This window comes from Aulostomus chinensis, chromosome 2 (assembly GCF_037954235.1).
Source record: "Aulostomus chinensis isolate RoL2024-O1b breed Wild chromosome 2, RoL_Achi_v1.0, whole genome shotgun sequence".
Lineage (NCBI taxonomy): Eukaryota > Metazoa > Chordata > Actinopteri > Syngnathiformes > Aulostomidae > Aulostomus > Aulostomus chinensis.
Genome location: NC_141321.1, coordinates 34,539,099 through 34,559,813, shown reverse-complemented (window position 1 = coordinate 34,559,813; position 20,715 = coordinate 34,539,099). Strand labels below are relative to the sequence as shown.

The 20,715-nt window shown below is 49.0% G+C and overlaps 1 protein-coding gene across 3 annotated transcripts in view; it reads right to left on the bottom strand.

The window, feature by feature from the left end:
• rhpn2 (rhophilin, Rho GTPase binding protein 2) overlaps positions 1 to 20,715 on the bottom strand; it is a 37,030-nt gene that overhangs the window by 15,449 nt on the left and 866 nt on the right. For 2 of the 3 annotated variants that reach the window (XM_086190681.1, XM_086190683.1), the window contains exons 1-3: positions 11,635 to 11,835; positions 7,511 to 7,626; positions 3,504 to 3,632 (exon numbers count right to left, since the gene is read on the bottom strand). In XM_086190681.1, the coding sequence (XP_086046807.1) occupies positions 3,504 to 3,632; positions 7,511 to 7,626; positions 11,635 to 11,700 (311 nt within the window). In that variant the 5' untranslated portion in view covers positions 11,701 to 11,835. Of the gene's footprint in view, positions 1 to 3,503; positions 3,633 to 7,510; positions 7,627 to 11,634; positions 11,836 to 20,715 lie in introns of those variants that run through there. The other variant, XM_086190686.1, reaches the window with a different exon arrangement.

Here is a 20,715-nt window from a genome sequence, read left to right as displayed (position 1 = left end):
ACCACTCTACCACCTGAGTTACGCCGCTCCGTCACAACATACACACCGTTTTCTGTTGCAGACCTGCATATGTTGTTTTTTCTGAATATTCTGTATAGTTATATATGTATACAAATATAGCAGAATAGTAGTATAATGGCCTTGAAGTTTTGAAGAGCACACATTACTTCACTCAGTGTCATCTGTTAAAGTTGCAGTCACGGCTGCAGATGCCTCCAACTTCCAGTCTCTACTCATTCGTCCTCACGTCAGCAGCTGATTCAGGGTCAAGAATGTACCCGCCAGAACTGTAGAACTCTAGTATCACATAGAAGTACATAAACACTGTACTCCTTGCTGCATTGGTACTTCTACCTGATTATTAGAGCGTCAGGAACATAGCAACAAGATGTTCATGTGCTGCTCTCGTCACAGATAATGAATGTGCTTTCTGTTGCGCATGACCTCATACAGAAACCAGCTCGATCTGGTCTGAGGGAGAAAAAACCTCAGAGAGACACTGTTCAGATGGCAGCAGCCTGGTGGGAAAACCTGAGAGAGGAGCCGATATGTTTTTGTTTCCCCGGTGAGGACTAAGGTTGTATTTCAGGCTGGGGGGGGGGGGGGGGGGGGGGGGCTCTTGCTCTATTGTGGCTGCTGGTCCCTCAGACACCTGCTCAGGAACTCACAAAGGAAGGTTTTCTCAACATATCCAATGTTCCCGCGTGCGTACACCTGACCTGCACCTGTCCGCTCTCCGTTTATGGAGCTCTCAGCGTGAACACGTGGTCGTAGCTACTTTGCACATTTTATTTTCAGCAGCTTTCTCCAGCAGGCGCTGACGTGTGAGAAAAGTAGGCCAAGCCGTCTGATCACGTTTAACGAGGAAACGTGCTCCCGCCAACACGCTGTTGTTTTATAGCTAGCGATATCATATAATTAGCAAATGACAAAGTTGGGTGTAATGTTTTTGCAATGCTATGTCATGATTCTTGGGTGCAGTCGAATGAGCGGTCCACTGAAGGTTTGGTTGTAAAGTCTGACTTGAACTTACATTCAGGGTTTAAAACTAGTGGCAAACTGGTTTTAGCTGCAACGAGATCCTTTAAAACACAGTGGAACTAGCAGTGAGTCGCGTCTTTGTTTTGCCGAGTGTGCTTGGTATTTGTTCAGTGACTCATTGATTCAAGAACATACAGAATATGAGTATACATGCAGACATGCATCAGCCAAATTCCTTGGCTAAAAGAAGACCATCCATCCATCCGTCGTCATCTTCCGCTTATTCCTTACTAGTAAGGGTCGCGGGGGGGTGGAGCCTATCCCAGCATCTACGGGCGAGAGTCAGGGTTCACCCTGGACAGGTCGCCAGTCCATCGCAGGGCCAACACACAGAGACGAACAACCATTCACACTCACATTCATACCTACGGTCAATTTAGAGTATCAATCAGCCTCGTCCCCTCTTGATGTCTTTGGACTGTGGAGGAAGCTGGAGTACCAGAGAGAACTCAGCAGGAACAGGGAGAACATGGAGACTCACACAGAAAGATCCCGCGCCCGAGCCGGGACTCGAACCCGGAACCTTCTTGCTGTGAGGCCACAGTGCTGACCACTGCACCACCGTGCAGCCCTAAAAGAAGACCAAAAGCTCCAATAAAGGAACAAGAACGACCAAAACAGAAAGAGGCTGCACATCTGGCCCTGCAGCAGCTTTGCCCCTTGACCTCACTGACGCAAGATTTCAACAGGTCGATAACGTTCCCTGGAAACATCACGACTTCCTGTACAAATGTTATCACTTACAGTGATGATGGAAGGAAATTTATCAAAATTGAAACCTGAAACCAATGTCTCAGATGGAATTCCGTGTAAAAAGTTCCCTGCTTGAAAATAAGGGAGGGACACGTTCATGCACGGGTCAGACTCTCCAGAATGGTCAGTGCTGATCCCTGCATGTACCTGGACGAAGGCCTGGGGCTGCAACACCGACTGGGGACCAAGTAGGTACCAGATTCAAGTGGAGTCTCCTGCTACAAGCCATGTCAGCTGGTGCGGCCTTGGCAGCGTCAGCAGCGTGTGGCGGTGCCACTCCTGCCGCTCTGTGACTTATTAAAATCAGGTTAAAACCGCCGGGTCCTTACAGCACTAAGACCTCCCAAACCAAATAAACCAATCAGAGTTTTTAGTTCCAACCAAAGTTGGTATTTGGGGTTTAAAAGGTCATCACAAGATTTATGTCAGACTCCAGCACAAAACTTCCCCAGAGCTCGTAAGAAAATCCCCTTTACATGTTTGGAGGGAAACCATCAAGCAGCGTGGCGCTTGGTGAACCGTGCCAGAGCTACAACAGCGCTGTATAAACTGAGTCCATTGACCATTTAGTTGTTTGTGCCAAATGGGAACAAATTCCCTGAAAGCGTTCCTGAGACTTTGTGTTTTGAGGGACCTGGAGGCACATACGAGCGAAGTGACGATTTGAAGGTTTTTATGCACTCGAGATGGAACAGAGTCATTATTTACCATCTCGTTAACTTCTTCAAATTTGGCACAAACGTCTACTGGAACTCAAGGATGAACTGAAAAGGCTCTGGAGGTGACAAGTCAAGGTCACCGTCGCCTAACATGGATGCAACGTCTCGGATGTTTCGGGATATTTCCTTCAAAGAAAAATGCCATTGTCCACTGGGGCTCAAGGCTGGAAACATTTTTCTGGTCAAAGGTGACTCAGCATCTCCAGTCTGACTGTCGTCAGCGATACATCGAACTTGGCTTCTATAAACATCTATGATGTAGGGACACAAGACAGCCCTGCAGCCGTTCACATGTCCTCTCATGACGGAGACAAGCCCAACAACCTCTTGACACATGGACTCAACACTCCTTCACACCTTTGGCTCATCTTGAAAGGACAAGAACCCAGGACTGCCTGACAGGGTGTCACACCCACCCGCAGAAGAGCCTTGAACGAGACACCATCTGACTCTACGACTGGCTCGTGGTTGTCTTGTCTATTGTGTTACTAACCAGCCTGTCCAGTTCAACAACAACACAAACTTGAGCTTTGTGTGTTTTTCTGTCTCTCTCTTTTCCCTCCTCCACGCCCTCTCTCTCCTCCTCTGTCATCAGGCGTCTTGGACTGGAATCATGACTTCCTGTTTGTGTCTGCAGCACTTTAGTGTTCTCTGGACGGAGGTTCGGCTTCTGGCAGACAGTAAATACGCTGACAATATGTTGGAAAACGTCATCTGAGAGCGTTATTCCACTGAATGCTGGTCATCAGCTGCATCAGCGACTTGGGGCTGAGTGTTACTCAGGCAGGTTCCGTGTTCTGCCCATTTTCTGTATCTATTTCTTCCATCATGAAGCCCCTTCAATCTCTGTGCTACAGTCATTGTGAATCGCCATTTTTGCAGGAGTCTGCGTTCATGTTGGTGGATACACCGATTGTTCCCTGCTCACGTACACTGGGACAAGAGCAGTGGCCTCGTCCAGCTTGTAGGTGGCGGAAGCAGCGGACTTACTGGGTGCTCTGGTAGACCTCCACTGAGCTGTTGAGTCCTTCCAGTTGTCCCATCAGCAGCTGCAGGTTAGAGTTCACGTAGCTCAACTCCAGCAGAACCATCTCTTTGACCTTGTTGTTAGATGTCGCCCTGCACACAGAGGAGATGGAAAGAAAAGATGGGAACAGAGAAAAGAGGAAGGGAAGAAAAGGAGAATCAGGCTTGTTATTATCATCCACCCGGCTGATTTATCCAAGGAGCCGATCCTTGGCTGGTGAGCCGGACCGCAGGCCTGCGTCACTGCACTGTAGTGGATGCACTGCATTTATTCCCTCCAGCTTCACCAACATCTCCAGGAGTTAAATGGTTCAACCTCCATGTGTCTGAACATAATTACACACAGATATCTCATCCCTGACATGCTAACTTCCTGCTGGACTGCAAAAACACCTCATTGCTGCCGTGCTAACTTCCTGCTGGACTACAAAAACGCCTCATCCTGGTGGCAGTCTGCGAGTCTGCGGCGGAGCATAGCATGCTGAAGTGGTTGCTGTGGCCTCTGAGATGTAAATCCAAGTGCAGGATGGAGCTGAGATGTCTGGCTGGGTGGGAGTGAAGCTGACATCACATCTTCTTTGGTGAGCTCCAATCAAATATTGAGCTGAAGAAGAAGCGAGCAGCATCCCGCCATGATGCTGAAGGGTTAAAACCACGGCAAACGCCTGAGGAGGGACTTTTGGAGGACATCTTGGTCGACCCACCTTTTTGAGATACCGTCAAAGGTAGTTTGAGGGTTGAAGCTTTGATTTGAGGCGTGAGAGTGAAGTTTAGGCTCGGCCTGTGGTCATGAAATCAAACGACAACTCTGATAGCAAGACTTTCAACACTGCAATGGTTTTGTATTAAACTGAAAGTCAAATGGGTTTGTGATTATCTGAAAGTTTTGCTTGTGATTAAACCGTTTGGTTGGTTTGATCACAAAATAATGACACAAATTAACCTTGTAGGGCGCTCAGAATGCACCGAGGCAAGAAAGGAGACCTCCCAAAAGTGTGTTCATGTCTAAATAATAATAATAATGATAATGATAATAACAATAACACTAATAACAATAACAATAGTCTTTATTTGTGAGGTAATTTGGTCAACATGGTTACAAGATACTTTGTCTATGTGTCTTTGCTCAGGATGAGGACTCACTGCCCAGCAGAGATAAGGCTGCAATTATACCTTTTGTGTGTGTGTGTGTGTGTGTGTGTATGTGTGTGTATGTATGTGTGTGTGTGTGTGAGATAGCAAACAGTGACTGTATTCTCTGTCCATCAGAATTTATGAAGCTGTCAGCTTTTCAAACGCCTCCAAGGTGATACCACACACACAAACCTCAGCAGTCTTATCTCAGGTTTACCACCAACATGTTCCCGTGACTAATAGGACACACACACACACACACACACACACACACACACACACACACCCAAACCTGTAAGTCCAGAGAGGTTTCACTGCTGTCACTCAGTCTGTCACTGGACCTCTCCCTCTCATTTACAGCTGGGACGTCTCTCGACATGTCGCAACTCCCCTGAACACCTCTCACCTTTTGATCCGACACTGTCTTCATACTTCTCTCTTCCTACTTCTGTGATTTCCACTGTTGTGCTTCTGAAGTCTGTTTTTAAAGCTGATTACATCATCAGAACGAGTCCAATTATATACCGGATGAATCAAATGTTAATTGAGTGAATAAAGGTGTCTCCAGCAGCAGCGGTGGGTACACCAGTCTCCCCCGGACACAACTCTATGTCCAAAGATCATAATAAAATACAAAGTCATAAAATATTAACTTAAATATTGAGTACAATAAAAGAATGGAGATCAGCAGACACCTACGTTCAGGTGCTGTCCGAAATGATCGATCACTGCGTCTGAGCAGCCGTCACGCGGCTCCTGTGGGGTCTTTGTCAAACCTTTCAAGAGGAGAAAATTAAACTTCTCTCACAGGAATCCTGTTCAAAGGACCAGCAGAGCAACTCCAGCCACAGCAGCCGTTATTAGGAGGCTGACTGAGAGGGCGACCCTGGTTTGAGTTTCACACCGCACCTTCACTTCCCCCCGGCCTGCTGAAGGCTCAGCGTTTGGTCTGGAGAAGCCATCAGGACGGAGGAGGCGGCGGTGCTGTGGTTTGGACAGGATGAAAGCCAGCTCGCCAGCCCTGAGGCTGTTATTAATCTCTAATTCTACATCTAATATCATCATCAGAGCGTGGGAATGAGACGGGGAAGCAGAAACACAGGGGCTTCTCTGTAAAGACGTTTTAGACTTTCAACAGAGAAGAGAAGGGAGGAGACAAGAAGAAAGAGAAGGGAAGAGAGAAAACTGGTCCGACCAGACTGTTCACCTGTTACTGATAGAGGGAGGAATGCAGAACAAGTGATTTGAAGAAAAAAGAAGAGGAGGGGAAATTGACAGCCCCAGAGAGACAACGAGGAAATCTACAACAACAAAAACAAAGTCTCTCAAGAAAACAACTGCTGCGCTTTTACTGGGCTCATGAAATCTAATCCTGCCTGTTGAATAACTTCTGGAACTTTTGCTTCTGAAGACATCACACACACACACACACACACACACACACACACACACACACACACACACACACACAGAGTCTGAGCAGCGTGAAGGTAAAGGGGTGCTCAGCTCACCTGGGTCTTGAACCTGCAACCAAGGGGTACAAAGTACACCCACCGAGTGTAGCAGCACAAGAAAGTGAGACTCTTTAGAACTGCAGCTTGAAGCAGACCCCCCCCCCCCCCCCCAACAGCTTCATCTCCCTTCACTACGTTGGAATAATGCAGGCAAACCAATGGAGGCACATCAGCGACCAGGTGACCATGGGACCGGGTGACCAGGTGACCATGTGACCACGGTCTCCTCTGTCCTCACAGGCTCATCGGTGCGAGCCTTGTCTGAACTACACCGGGGAGGTGAAGCTGTCAGGGCTGACTCATGGCTCTGGAGCTTGTTAGCCGACACCTCTCGGCCCTCAGAACAATCCACCTTTGACAGACCTGTACTTTTTTCAGGTGTAACAGGTTTCAGTGAATCCGGGTTCACGGCCAACGCTCCACAACAACACACCTGAGGTCACTTTTCCACACAGAGCTGGCGGTCTGAATGCCCCAGTTCGTGAAGCAAAGTACCACACGGCTCACGAGTCAGAGCCAGCTGACTCTGGATACCACGTCACGAGATGGTACACAATAACCAGGGTATTCAGGCGCTGACAGGAGCCTGCGAGGAACATGATGATGTCACTCACACGCGTCTCTGGAGTTACAGTGTTCAGAGGCTCTTTGTTTCCAGGCTACACGGAATGTTCCTTTACCACATAGCTGCTCCCCAACATCCTCTGATGCTTCAACACCGGTGACAGCTCAAGACAGGATGATGTAACACAATACCTCACCTGCGGGTTACTGAGGGGCAAGTACACCTGAGTGACATCACGGACTACATAACAGACAAAACAACTGCCAATGACAACTTAGTGAAGCTGCGGCCGCCTTTTGTAACTGCTACTTATCACAGTTTACTGTACGTGTGTGTGTATGTGTGTGTGTATGTGTGCGCGTGTGTGTATGTGTGCGCGTGTGTATGTGTACGCGTGTGTGTGTATATGTGTGCGTGTGTGTGCGTGTGTGTATGCGTGTGTATGTGTACGCGTGCGTGTATGTATGCGTGTGTATGTGTACGCGTGCGTGTGTGTATGCGTGTGTATGTGTACGCGTGCGTGTGTGTACGCGTGTGTATGTGTACGCGTGCGTGTGTGTATGCGTGTGTATGTGTACGCGTGCGTGTGTGTATGCGTGTGTATGTGTACGCGTGCGTGTGTGTATGCGTGTGTATGTGTACGCGTGCGTGTGTGTATGCGTGTGTATGTGTACGTGTGCGTGTGTGTATGTGTGCGTGTGTGTATGCGTGTGTATGTGTACGCGTGCGTGTGTGTGCGTGATGAGGTGAGCTCTTACTTCAGCAGGTTCTCCGCGCCGGCCCTCATCCTCATCTGTTTGATGATCTGCTGGTTCAGAGTGGCCCGTTTGTTCTGCAGTTTGCTTCGTCCAGTTTGGGCGAACGGGTTGCAACCCTGAAACGACACAAACACAACTCAAGCAAACGTAAAAGACCTGAGAAGTGAAAACCACGCCAACATCCCGACTGCTGCTCGCGTGTACTGATTGGCGCCCCTGATCTGATGTCACTGGCGTCAACATTTTCAAACCTGCCCAAGTGTATTTGTCTGCTCTGGCTCTCCCCCTAGTTAAACACGGCACATGAATATAAATGTTATATAAAAACACTCAACATAACTGGGCGCTGGGCGTGAACGGCGCCACACCTCATGATACGGGTCAGCGGAGGCAAACCTGAGCTCGCTCCCATTCGTGTGTTTACCTACGGCGGCGGCGCGGCTCTGCATGTGTCCTTGTCCCTATCGTAACCACGGGTGCCTCGGCCTTACTAAGTCAACAGACTGCCAGTCACAGCGGGACTGACCACTGGCCCGGGACACTCGGCCCGACTCAGCGCTGGCGACCTGCCTCCACCAGACCTGGAGAACCTTTTCTAGTCTTCCTCCAGGTGTGTTGGACAGTTGGCAGCAGACCGTCTCAGCTCGAGTTGGTTAGGGTTAGGGTTAGGGTTAGTGGTTAGGGCTAGGGTTAGGGGTTAGGGTTAGGGGTTAGGTTAGTGGTTAGGGTTAGGGTTAGGTTAGTGGTTAGGGTTAGGTTAGTGGTTAGGGTTAGGGTTAGGTTAGTGGTTAGGGTTAGGGTTAGGGTTAGGGGAAGCTTCTTTTCAGGTGAAACAGTGTGTTGCTGCTCGCTTCCAGGAGATTCCACCTCCCAATCATGTGACCCACCACCACCACACCTTCCCACATACGCAGGCGCCTTATTCTGTCTCCCTGACCACTGAGCCGGGGGGCCAAGTGGTCCTGGAGGACGTGTGTCGGCACTCTGAGTCAGACGAGGTTTAACAGCGAGTTCTGTTTGCTCGCTGAGCTGAAACACCGCTGGCGATCCTGTGCAAACACAGCAGTGACCTGGGAGTGTAATGATTAACCGCTCACACAAATGAGCCTGGCGAGTGGGGGGGGGGGGGGGCTGCCAGCAGCTATTCCTAGACTGACAGCAGGGAGATGGCCAGGGCATGGACCCTGGTATCAGCGCGTCAGTCACTGCGTCGATGCGTCAGAGGGAGGGAGGCGTTGGTCGCCACGGCAACACGTTCTGTTTCAGGCGCTCTATGACACTGCCCAACGGCAGCATTCCAGAGGGATGATGCTGGTTCTGAGTAGCGGCGTCACTTTTATTACATCTTGACGCATCATCAAGACTTGACATCTGCCAACCTGCTGATAACACTGAGGATGACCAAGTCCGTTTGTTGGACGTTGTCATAAAGGTCGTCCTTACAAAGTCACTTAGCAAATCAAGCTAACGATGGACTGCGAGCCACAGACGCATCAGTTACTGCCGCTGTCCTCGGCCTCACCCTGTTCCTGTACCACATTCTTCACTGTTAATATAAGAGTTGCATTCAGATTTTTTTAATTCTTCAATCTGTAAACAAACTTCCGTCTCCAACAAAACAACTGCATGTAGACAACAACCGTGTTGTCGGGTGACGCCAGCAACACTGCTGATCGACAGGGAAGTGGATTTTGTCCTTCATGAGACGACATTGCCTCTTTGCTTCAGGACGGTCGACACAAACAGCGATGACATGAGGCTTCGGTCATTTCTCCTTTTGTTCCAGCTAAACACGTCCAGCCTTCAGGGAGGATGTCCCTGACAGACATTTCTAGGAGTGAATCACTGGTCCAACTCACTGGAGCACTGACAGTCGCGTCTTTCTCAACCAAACACTTAATTAGACAGAAACAAAGGCCTCCATTATCGTTCCCATCAAAGCGTGAATCATCCAGCTGCTTCATTACCAACTTGGGGAAACGACGGCTTACACAACCGGTGACGAGGAGCCAGGACGAGGTCGCCGTAGTGTCACGGCCTCACGCTCCTTCACCCTATAAATAAACTCATCTCACGGTCAGGAATGAGTCCAGAAACCTGAGAATGTGTCGGTGCTGCCGGACGTCCGCTGGCTTGGTGGAATGGTCAAGCTCCACCTGACGATACGCTGCGTGTTTCTGTGACGTTTGAGTGTCTGTGACGTTTGAGTGTCTGTGTTAGCAGATGCCACACCTGAGAACTGCAAAGTGACTGTGAGTCTTAAACACCTGAGTTCGGCCTCACTCAGAGCGCCCCTGTAGGGAGGCGCTCTGAGTGACACATCGACCACCGATCGTCTCAAGACGGTTACTGAACTCCTCACACAAAGCTTTCATTCGCCTTCTTTTCCAACACAAAGCCTGCTGGGGGAACTGGAGTGTGTCTCTCAGTTGAGAGCCAGCCTGCTCTCTAAACACATGTTGTCAATTTGTGTCTGTGGTCTGGCGGAAGGACGGCCTCGGGCCAGATGCTACGTCAATGCCCCGGCTGGCCACGGAGGAGAAGGAGAAGAAACCTGCCGATTCGGCTTTTTGTCCTGCCATCTTTCCATCCTGCAGCCGTCCAGTCGGAGCTCAGCCAACTGGAGGTGAAACTGTGGACGGCTGGGACGGAAGCCCCGAACCACAACAGCTCCCTGCAGCATCGGCTGAACCCGGCGAGGCCTTCAAATCATTAAACTAATTTTCACCCGAGAGAAGGAGGCGGGTGGGGGGATGGAAGAAAGATCATCTTGGCTCCACTTGGTTAAACTTTGACCAAAATGTTTCCAAATTGCAAATCTCTTTTACATGACAAGATGAGAACACGGCTCTGTGGTTTCAGTGAATGTGCTCACAGTAAAGCTCCTGCAATTAAAGACTCCAGCGCGTTCAACAGGGAGGAATACAAAGGACGGAGGAAAAGTCCCGGGAGAGAGAGAGCACAGCTCTCGTGTGAGTTACAGTAGTAAGAAGTACTTTATGACTGAGGCAATGGGCTCCAACAGGCCCCCATCAGGTCCCGTGGCAGTGCCAGGCCCTGGCGCCCACCGATGCTTTTATAGACACAGGAAGTGCAGCACAGAGCCTAAATCCAGACAGCGTTCAGAAGGGGATTCTGGGGATTGAGGGACACAAAGGGGCTGTTCAGAGGCTGCAAAAACAGCCAGCAGAGGGGAAGAGACGGGACGGCAGCACGGCAACATTAAAAACACTTTCTCATTGCTCCAGACTAGACAACAACTAGGAAGTGCAGCAGGTAAACTGGCCGGAGAGGTTCCTTCCCCCGCTGGGGCCTGAGTGGCTCCAGTGATTGGCTTTGTTTTTGCTACGACTCGCCGTCAGGTGACACGCAAGCGGGGGGGCACACGACTCTCCTGATCTCAGTGGCCGTTCCATGATTCATCTCCTACATTTGTGTTTTGGTTGAGTCGCTGATGTCGTTATCCAGACCGTCGGTGCTGAGACACCAAGAAGAGCAAACTCATAAGAAGTCGGTATTTAGCAAAATTAAAAGTAAGGATCAAAGCAGCCGCCCCTGTGATGTCAGGGTATTAGGTTAATCTCAACTAAATTAACTCAGCAGCAGCAGGGCTTCTGTGGAATTCTACTCCTCCAGAGCATTTCCTCTGAGCTGTCTCACACACACACACACACACACACACACACACACACACACACCTGAGGCTGGCAGTAGTTTCTGCTGCTGTTGCTGACACATCATGGAGCTGAGCTCTGATCCGTTGAAGTGAAGACAAACAGTTTTCAACAACAACATCCAAGATTTCAGCCGCTTTACAAGAAATGTATTTTTAATTATTTCACGAGTAGCCTGAGGCTGTCAATCACGGCTACACCCTGAGTACACACACACACACACACACACACACACACACACACACACACACACACACACACACACACACACACACCCTTTCAGAACAAGCTGATAAACAAACACCCACAATGCCTGAGGAAAGTTTCATCTGCTTCGCGATGGTCCCTGAACGCAACACGCCAGTGAATCAGACCCGGTAAGCTCCGGTCGACGGTGAAAACTACTTCACCATCCTGTGCGTCTCCGCGAGGCACCGAGCCGCCACTGACCTTCCTGAAGGGGTTCGTTTCCCCGCGAGTGGCTTTGATGCCGTTGGGAAGGAGCGCGTCCGTCATCCTGCCGGTCGGAGTCCGAGGCTCTCACACGGTAGAACACGAGAATAAACGAAGGACCGGGAGCAGACTGCTGCTGGACAGGTGCGTGTCCTCTCTCTCCCCCGACTGCGTCTCTGACTGCCTCCGCTTAGCTCCGCTCCACAGGAAGCGTCCAGCCATGACTCCGCCCACTACCGCCCCGCCCCCCGCGGCCACCACCGAGGAGCTGGCTGAAGAAACAAACAACACCTCGGTGTTGTAGAACGATCCTCGGAATAAAGACGGAAAGAACTACAAACAAACAGAACACCTGACGTAGCAGGTGCACTGCATGGTGCGCATGCGCCGGGGAGAAGAAAGTCCACCTGAAATTAGTGTGTTCATAAAAAACTACAAAAAACAAAAACACCTTTATTCATAAAACACAATTCATGCGACACAAACGGCTGAACATGATTGATACACAAAACGTTGGTGAATAACAACAACAACAATAATAATAATGCTATCATGTTTACCTGTGATTGACAGGTGGTTGTGATCCATGGCATCCGAATATGGTCACAAATGGAACGAACAAGATCGTAGAAGTTGAAACGTCTAGCAAATCATCAAACGATGAGGTCTTTGGAAAACGTGAAGTTCAGAGGCAGCGGCGGGGTCGTGACCTCAGCACGCAGCAGCAGCGTGCGAGCGCTCTTAACCTGACACCCTGGTCAGCTCAAGCACTGATTAGTTTTACGTGGGCTACAGCACTTTGACACACACACCAGCGACGCTAAAGTACACAAAATGGCTGCGTCCACTAACGGCCTGGTGAGGCTTCGGCCCGTCTGCACTCTTGACAGTCACGCAAGACAAACCGTGTCATACATGTCAGGTCATACGTCACCACACACGTGTCTGTGCCTGAGGGCTGCGTTTGCCTCAAGGCAACATTTAAGCAATGTAACATTTTAACTGAGCAGTTTCAGCATCGTTTTGATGCTTTGCTGATTCGCCAGTGAGGAGAATGGCGCCGTTTCAGCCTCGTGCTGAAGGGCCTTTCTAAAAACCCCTGATAGGCCACCGTACTTTTACCTCAGCAGGTAGTGAAACAAGTTCAAGCACCTGAGGAGAAAAAGACAGGTGAGTCTGCATAACGCTGCAGTTACACCACTGAGACACTAGTTGGCGGCGCGACTGCGTGTTGTTGTTTTTTTTGCCTCCGGGACGTTTATTCCCAACCCACGGCTCCACAGGCACAAAGCAGGCGTCAACATGTTATAAATCATAATACGCACGTGTGTTAAACTCTTTTCTGACAACCATAACTAGTCTGTGAGCTGGAACTATACTAGTAGTATACTACAGTATACTACTAGTATACTGTAGTATACTAGTAGTATACTACAGTATACTTCTACTGTAGTAGAAGGATAACATATGTGTGTTATTGCTGTTTCTGTGTCTGAGGTGAAACAAGGCGCCATCTACTCGTGCCCTCATTTTTGTTGTTGTTGCCTGGAAGAAATCAGGTTAAGAGGAGGTTATTAATGTCAGTAGAGGATTACTGATAGCAACCACACAAAAGAGGGTGATGCCAGGGAATGAGGGTGGTGCTGCGGCTGTCAGCTGGGCCAAAACTCTCTTTGTCTGGAACATTTCTGCACCGCTGAGTCAGACAAAGAGTTCAGAACAGAAACATGCTTGTTCCTGACCTCCTGCAACATTCACGTGGTCCAATCATTGGACCCACCGATCAAACCTGGATTTCCCCCGTCAGGTCAACAACTAACCGAGTCAAGTCAGGTTTATCTGTGTGGCACCAAACCCCAACTAAAGTTCTGTCCTGACTCTGTCCAAGTAGAGCAGGTCCAGCACCTCCCTCCTTCAATGAACCTCCACCCAACAATTCTCCATCAGCAGCACATCCTGCAACAGCAGCCACCAGAACCTTCCTTTACCAGCAGGAAGGTGGAGCAGATCCAGGATCAGTGGGGACGGAGAGAGAGCAGGAGAGCAGGACAGAGACAAAGACAGAGAATGGAGGAGGACAGAGAGACAGAAGGAGAGAGAGGGACAGAGACAAAGACAGAAAATGGAGGAGAGACTGATGGACAGAGACAAAGACAGAGAATGGAGGAAGACAGAGAGACAGAAGGAAAGAGAGGGACAGAGACAAAGACAGAGAATGGAGGAGAGACTGATGGACAGAGACAAAGACAGAGAATGGAGGAAGACAGAGAGACAGAAGGAAAGAGGGACAGGGATAAAGAGGGAGAGAAAGGAGGAGAGACTGATGGATAGAGACAAAGACAGAGAATGGAGGAAGACAGAGAGACAGAAGGAAAGAGAGGGACAGAGATAAAGAGAGAGAGAAAGGAGGAGAGACTGATGGACAGAGACAAAGACAGAGAATGGAGGAAGACAGAGAGACAGAAGGAAAGAGAGGGACAGAGGCAAAGAGGGAGAGAAAGGAGGAGAGACTGATGGACAGAGACAAAGACAGAGAATGGAGGAAGACAGAGAGACAGAAGGAGAGAGAGGGACAGGAGGAGAGACTGATGGACAGACAGGGACGTGAGCAGGTGGGGCTACGGGTGGCAGCTGGAGCCTCCTCCAAGTTAACCAGCTAGTCAGTGTGTTCCAACCTCTCGCAGCTCAGCTCCTTGTGGGTTTGACCAGTTGTCACTCAGTCAAAGGCGTTTGTGGTGGGGGGCCGTGGTGAAGCCGGGCGGCTGCCTCCCCTCCAGCTCCCAGCCTAACACCCTTTTTACAGCTGCAGAGTCACAAAGAAATGAGCGTGACTGAGGAGGCTGCGTCTCAGTCCAGTTAATTAACGGTTAGTTAACCTTTCATATCCCGCCTGTGCGTTTTTACCCTTTCACACTTTCTTCTTGAGCAGCACTTTGTCATCAAGTGCTCTTCTTCTTCTCAGCTCACTGAGTGATGAACTGGGCTGATAATCAGAGAGAACCCACACCTCCAACGTGCCTGGGTACTTTGCTCTTAGCACACATGTACTTTTACTTTCATTCAGGTCACTGCTCTTAGCACACATGTACTTTTACTTTCATTCAGGTCACTGAGTCATCAGTTGGTTCTATGTCATGTTAACAACAATTTCCAGCACTAATATGAAGAACCATGCATGTGTCGCCATGGCGTTCACCAAGATGCCCACGATCACGAGAGGCTCACCAGACACGTGAACCAGGACATCAGCCACGAGCGGGACTCTACTCCCACCTGGCGGCGACTGGCAGACAAGCAGGTGTCCGCCCACCCAACCATGTCATGTGACCATACCCAAGTCTCGTATTCCTGTAATCAGGTGACTCTAAAGGTACGAACAGGGACACGGAGCTTCACGTGTAATTGTTGCATTTATTAGCCTCATTGAGACTTTAGTTCCTTTTCCCCCCACAGATGCTGCGTCTCCTCTGGGGTCCTGTTGGCAGGAGCGTCTCTGGTCGTGTTAGGTTGCTTACAGCTTTTGTCCACTAGATGTCACTGTTGTGCTATGGGCTGCACGGACAGGTCTCACACACACACAGTATCTGCAATCTTGAATAAATTAAATTGATAAAACAACCAAACGACTCCATCCTTGGCTGAGAGTTCTAGATGAGACAGTGGGTGACAGCAGCGATCCTAACCCGTAGGTCCAGGTTAGTTCTCGGCTAAAAGTCAGACTCGACTGAATTTAGTTTACTCTTCAGAAAATCTGACAACAAAAAACTTCAGGTTTCCATTCCAGCACTTTGAAAAGAACATGTACCGAGTGTGTCATCGGATTATGTACTCAGATATGCAGTTTTTTTCAAATAAGAATAATCAATGTAAATATATACAAAATACATACATTGTTTTGTCTGGAACTTCAGTACTTTGATAACAAGAATGAAAAAGAAGAATCACAACAGTGAGCACGCAGTAGAAAATCTGCTTTGTGTAAAAATTCAACTGAAAAAACCCAAACAGTGTATCAATAAAAAAATGATTTAAAAAGAGGCGTGTCCTGCAGTTCCCATCAAACAGCTGGCGCTGATTTAGAGTCTCTAGGTCACATGATAAGGAAGCAAAGGGGGAAATTGTAATAATACTCTTTCTCACATTCGGTTATTAGGAAAACTAAACACATGTAGTATTCACAAAATAAGCCTTCGTGGAGCAAATCAGTACTCTAGCTTTTCTCACGCTGAATATTGTGTCTGAAGAGGCGGATCTGATGCCTCACACCAGTCCAGGCTCCGCTTCTGACCTACAAGAGTGGTTTTGAGCTGTGCACCGAGGGCGGGGAGAGGGCGGTTTCATCCCAGGATGATGCTTCCTCCCAGCCGCACAGGGTGATGGAACACATTCCTGCTGAGAGCGTCTCTGTGGACCCAACAGGGGTGATCATCAGCAGGGAAGGTCACCTTCCTCTCCTGCGTTTTACACTCAAGCACTCAATCGTTACTATATTTACTTTGATTTGGGTAGTAGCAACTACAAAGTACTTTGGTAGTAACGTTCCCATGTGCACACTAGCAGTAAACATTGTAAGACATTTAACCAGCAAATCTTGACAGGACAGAAGAACCGCGAGTCCACAGGAAGCAGATGTAAGCTTCTTAAACAAGTTGAGTCCTCAAACGTGCCCGATCCACGAAAGTTCTATCGTCCATTCATCTTGAAACACGAACAAAAACACAACATAAACAAGAAACAAGAAGGTCTCATACTTCAACAGAAACACGGGGAAGCAGTTAGAAAAATGGCCTCAGTTAGGAAGAAGCCATTTCATAAAAGTGAGTCTTCAGGAGGTTTCCTGAATATGGTTAAAAAAATGATTATAAAGAATGAGCGTCACGAAAATAGAACCAAATTACTCTCCAACAATCTTATTCCTCTCTGGTTGATTGACAGCTGATTGATCAGCTGACATGGGGGACACTGACAGTCCTCTGATGTCAGGAGTCAGGACGGACAGGTCAGGGAGAGTCCACGTGAACTGAGAGGAGTCGTGTGTTCATGACGAGCAGAACAAAGTTAAATAAAGATCTCCCTAAGAAAATGGAGTAAAAATTCCTGGCAGAGCTCCGAAATGAAACAGTGAAACGCATCTAAACGTGACTGAAACATACGATGATCAACAAGTACAAGACTGAAGTATGAGCACCGGTGCGTACATGAAATCTCTGAGGGTAAAATATGTACAAATACTTCATTTCTGTTGCTGTACCTCATGTCACCATTCAGATCTTAAGGGAGCTGATAAAAGGGAGGAATGGCAGGCGTGAAGGCCTCAGCCTGCAGCTTCCAGCCGTGTTTCTGTTCACACAATTGTGAGTTTCACGAGTTATCATGTGCCCAAAGTAAACAAAACAAAAAATAAGAAAAAACACCTTGAGTACGACTGAAAAGCTGTGAGTTCGTGGGTGCTTTTCATGGGTGCGCCAGTGTGTGTTTGAGACATCCATGGAGGCTGGAGCAGGAAATGTAAGGGCAAGTGGCGTCCTGCTCACGTCTGAGGGACTACGGCCAACACGATCCGACCCAGCAGGCCCTGGAACGTCCCATACAGAAGCAAGTCAGACTTGTTCACTCAACTCACTCCAGTCTGCAGGGCGATGATGAAGACTGACAACAGCACCGACTAAATGAAGTCACGTTAACTGATATTCTTTATGCTTCTATGTTATTAAACTCACGGCGCTTCCCCCCACGGGATGCAAATGAGAATGTTCAGATCTGACCGGCCCTCAGAAGCCATATCAGTCCAACCGTCTACGCCCGGCCTGTTGGAGTGCAGTGAACTGAGGTTGCTTTGCCTTTCCGCTCATTTCTCTTCTCCTTACAACGGAGGACAAAGCCGATTGTAAGTGAACTGCTTCCCGGCTGCTTTTCTAAAGGCAGAGGGGACATGGTGGTGAACAACGGGCGCCGGCGTTCACCCCCGGCCCAACAGGAAATGCTGCGGGGTTGCTATGCAGCTCTGCTCCCCAAATACAAGAACTCTGGGTTCCATGTTAACAAATGATGTGTGGCGTGGGCAGTATGGCAAACAATTTGAGCAGGCACTCCAGAAGCTCTCTGGTAAGAATAGATCAAGGGGGGAATAAAAGAGAGAAAGCGGGAGAGTGATACGCTGTCCTTGGCTGTTAAGTGGTGTCAGGTTCATGGCCTCGTCGCCGTCTTTTCTCTTTTGGTTCCTCTGACCTCCTTTTTGTTTCCTCCTCCATCCCTACCTTCCCTTCACCTTCCTCAGGTCCCCCATTTGCTCTCTGACCCTCATTCCCTGCCTCTGACCCCATGGGGACTAAACTGGGACCTTGTGGCTTTCCTGCTGGTATCCAAATTACAGCTGTCAGCAGCGGTGAGCAGGCTGTGCCGGAGCAGGAGGCGGAGAAAGGGGATGTTCTGTTGTGGATGTCCTCAGGCTGGGAGTCCCATCAGACATCCAGCCTATGTTGAGTCCAGGCTCAGCAGTTTAAGGTCTAACATCAAAAACCCTCCCAGTCACGGTAACCCATCCCCAAGTTCTAGATGCACCGGGTGTGTCTTTCAATCAGGGTGACATTTCCCAAGCAACCGTGAGCTCCTAACACCCTGTCAGGTGGTTGGCGACACTTCTGGGTGTTTGTTGCCCAAACAGAACTTCGAGTCCCAGTTACAGCCCTGAGTTTTACCCCTGCAACCCAAAACACAATCTTTCCTTGCCACCTGGAAGTTCTGAGAGGCTACGGAGAAGGACTTTCGGGTGACACCAGGGCAGCTGGCCCAAACTCTGAACCAGCAGAGGCCAAGCTGGAGGATGATGGCGAATCCTCCTAGAGGAAGACCCTGAGGTTGCCAAACAACTCCCCTGTGGCAGAGCCCTAACCCGGGGATTGATGCTGGAGTGTTGAAGCCTCTGAGCACTGAGGAGTTGTCCTGGATGACACGCCTCTTCAACATCCCATAGAAGTCGTGGGCAGTACCGATGGAGTGGCAGAGCAGCATGGTAGTTCCCCTCTTCAAGAAGGGGGACCAGGGAGTGGGTGCCAATTACTGAGGCATCACATTACACAGCCTTCCTGGGAAAGTTCACCCTACGGCGCTGGAGAGGAGGAGGAACAACCGACCAGCCTTTCACTCCTGCAAAGATACTGGAGGGGTTCTGGGAGTCTGCCTATCCGGTCGACATGCGTTTTGTGAATTTGGAGAAAGGTTACGACTGGGTTCCTTGAGGAACATTGTGGGAGGCCCTGCAAGAGTATGGGCACCCTACTCAGGGTCATCTGTCCCTGCACCCCCAAAGCAGTGTCCCAGTTCTTGGCTAAAAGTCAGACTCGTTTCCGACAAGGAGACATGTCTCGCTCTCAGCTTAAATTTGCAAGTTTAGTTTTGTCCTTCTAGATTAGAGCACATAGAAAAAATGTAGGGTTCCAAGAAGAGTTCCTAGATAAATGCCAGATCTGAAATATGAGTTAAGAAAAGTACAGACTTTCATTTAAATAGAAAGTTGATTTGTGAACAAGAAAGTGTTTCAAGCTGTTGACTGTGGTATTGTTTTTGTTAGTGTAGAGGTGCTGATATTGGAGTCAGAGACTGTGAATCCTCAACCACAAAACTTTCAATAAAGATTCAATTGGTAAAAAAAAAAATCAATTCAATTCCAGTTACTTCAGTGAGCTTCAAGTGGAACCCAAACTATTTCTCAGCTTACTGCAGATGAGTGTGAATGAGTCCCAAGCAGGACTGGAGTTATTTGGGTTGTCTTCTGATTCTAAAGTAATGTAGACGTCCTTCCGGGGGTCTGGCATCCCCCTCTCCTTCATCTCTCGCTCTCCTCGTCCTGGGATGCTGTGATGCATTTGTTTACAGGGCAACTGTATGCCACTGCAGTATTTTGGCTGCCTCCCCCGTCCTTCCTCGTCCCCTCCTGCCATCACACTAAAGCCAGTGTTTCAGTTGGCCTTCCTGTCGCCAACAAAGCATCTCCTCTCTTTGTTGGGGCCTCCTTTTGGAGAGGGAGGCCAGCCTCCAAGTTAATTGTGCATTCATTAGCATTTGCCTGCCGAAACCTGACGATTTAACTCCCTAAACTGTGGACGTGTTTGTGTATACGTGTGTGTGAATGTGTCGTTACGAGGTGCTGTTTTGCCAGTGAATGTTACTCTTTCACAAAATTCCAGAAATATTAAGGGTCAGAAAATTAAATGGGAATCAAAGGGATTATAGGGGGATTAACAAGAATTAAACTGGACATTTTGGCATCATTTATACAAAAAACAAACCAAAACAGCAATAACAAAACAAGAAAGCACTGACCACAACTAGTTTTTGGCCTTAACTTGCTCAGTCAGAAGGATCCATGTGTTGCCATATCATCCAAACAGAGGAACAGGAAACAGCTGCCCAACTGTCGTTAGCAGCTGCCGTATTTATGGTCGTGTACAAATGAGATTAAGCAATATAAAACAAGTAAGAGCAGATAGAAAATTACAGTGATGATGGCAAACAGGTTTTTCCAAACGTTCAAGCCCTCGCCTTTCGGGTGCGGGTGGCTCGGGAGAGGTCCTGCCTGCCAGCGTCGGTCTGGAGCTGCTAACTCAAGACTTGAGCTCAGTGACTGTCTGGCGTTTAACGTTAGCCTCATTGCTAACGTTAAAGTGGCGCAAGCTGCCGCTCTCACTCACTCAGACAGCATTTTTTTCTGTGTAAACACTATGGACGTGAACTTTTTTTGGGGGGGGGGTCCCCCAGTTTTCACAAGTGAGCCCTGGTGCTGACAGACGTCACGCTGCAGTACTTGTGAAGCTGTCAATCATCAGTTAGCCGCTCAAGACCAAAACTGCCTGACCGACAGATGAAATATGAAGGGAGGTCAAACTGCAGAGCTGTGCCCTCTGGGCCCACCTGTACCTTGCAACTGCTCCTGGAATCCTCCTGGAAACACATCCCAGAGAAGCCCCTGCTTAAGGCTGACACCTTCCCTGATCACTGGTGTCCAACAGGAGGTTGGAGGGCCCAGAGAGGCCACCGCTGCGAGCCTCAGCTTCAGCACTGGAAGCTTTGAACATCAGT